Source organism: Myotis davidii, unplaced genomic scaffold (genome assembly GCF_000327345.1).
Source record: "Myotis davidii unplaced genomic scaffold, ASM32734v1 scaffold874, whole genome shotgun sequence".
Taxonomy (NCBI): Eukaryota; Metazoa; Chordata; class Mammalia; order Chiroptera; family Vespertilionidae; genus Myotis; species Myotis davidii.
The window spans coordinates 321,966-323,468 of record NW_006285611.1 but is presented as its reverse complement, the minus strand read 5'-3'; the positions used below and the strand labels follow the sequence as shown (position 1 = coordinate 323,468).

The 1,503-nt window shown below is 42.5% G+C and overlaps 1 protein-coding gene across 1 annotated transcript; it reads left to right on the top strand.

Annotated features, from left to right (window-relative positions):
* The first annotated feature begins 316 nt into the window (after nucleotides 1-316).
* LOC102769853 (olfactory receptor 1009) lies at nucleotides 317-1,252 on the top strand. The gene has a single exon (XM_006756343.1). It carries the CDS (start codon nucleotides 317-319, stop codon nucleotides 1,250-1,252), a length of 936 nt encoding a protein of 311 aa, XP_006756406.1.
* The last annotated feature ends 251 nt before the right edge of the window (nucleotides 1,253-1,503 follow it).

Below are 1,503 nucleotides of genomic sequence, written 5' to 3'. Positions count from 1 at the left end.
GTGGGAGTTAATAGATATCTATTCGGAAACCATCTAGGCTCAGTTGGTCAACTGAGAGGATCTTGAGAAAGCTGCTCTTATTTATAAGCTTTTATTTTTTCTCCGTTGTATTGATGGCTTCAAAGAGTCTTAAATATTACAGCTGCAGGGCTGACCTTTGGCTCTGGTCTATATTTCATTTTGCATCCCCAGCAGCAGCATGTAACTAACTCATGTCACTCTTAACTCTTTCAGTTTCTGGGTCTTATTTTTGAAGATATGTTTACCAAATCTATTGTGACTTCTCTGCTCTTCTAGTGGAAACCACAACCACTCAATGGCCAATGAAAACTACACAAGGATCACCGAGTTCATTTTCACAGGTTTGAATTACAACCCCCAATTGCAGGTCTTTCTCTTCCTGCTCTTTCTGAGTTTCTACATCATCAACCTAACAGGCAACTTGGGTATGATTATTCTGATACAGATCGATAACCGCCTTCACACACCTATGTACTTTTTCCTCAGCCACTTGTCCTTTGTGGACATCTGCTTCTCCTCAGTCGTGAGCCCTAAGATGCTCACTGACTTCTTTGTGAAGAAGAAAGTCATCTCTTTCTTGGGGTGTGCTTTGCAGCAGTGGTTCTTTGGGTTCTTTGTGGCAGCAGAGTGTCTTCTCTTGGCGTCCATGGCCTATGACCGCTATGTAGCCATCTGCAACCCACTATTGTACTCAGTTGCCATGTCTCAGAGACTCTGTATCCAGCTGGTGGTTGGTCCCTATGTCATCGGGTTTATGAACACCATGACTCATACAACAAACACATTTCGTCTCCCATTTTGTGGCCCCAATATCATTAATCATTTCTTCTGTGATGTGTCGCCCCTACTTTCTCTTGCATGTGCGGATACTAAGCTCACTAAGTTTGTCGTTTTCATCGTGGCTGGAGCTGTGGGAGTCTTCAGTGGTCTGACTATCATGGTCTCCTACATTTACATCCTCATTGCCATCCTGAAGATCCACTCTGCCGATGGGAGGAGCAAAGCCTTTTCCACCTGCTCTTCTCACCTGACAGCCGTCTCCATCCTGTATGGTACTCTTTTCTTTATCTATGTACGACCTAGTGCAAGTTTCTCCTTGGATCTCAATAAAGTGGTGTCCGTGTTTTACACAGCAGTGATCCCCATGTTAAACCCCCTTATCTACAGCTTGAGGAACAAGGAGGTCAAAGATGCCATCCACAGGACTGTTGCTAAGAGGAAGACTTGTTGATCCTAAATTCTTATCTAGAAAGGCAATTAGGGGAGGATTCTAAATGGACAGACTAATTGTGTGGATTTCCAAGATTATAGCCACTTGCAAGTGTTTCTTTGTTCATCTCTCCAATCATTCATTCATTTAGTCAATTAGTGTAGATTCATTAAGCCCTGTATGTGATCTTTTCTATGCAATATTCCAATATGATAGTTCAAACTCACAGTCCATTTAATTTTGTTTCTCAGTCTGATTATTCCCCCAAAAGC

Excerpts from the sequence above, each read along its gene's own strand:
- LOC102769853 (XM_006756343.1), top strand. The coding sequence starts at position 317 with ATGGCCAATGAAAACTACACAAGGATCACCGAGTTCATTTTCACAGGT.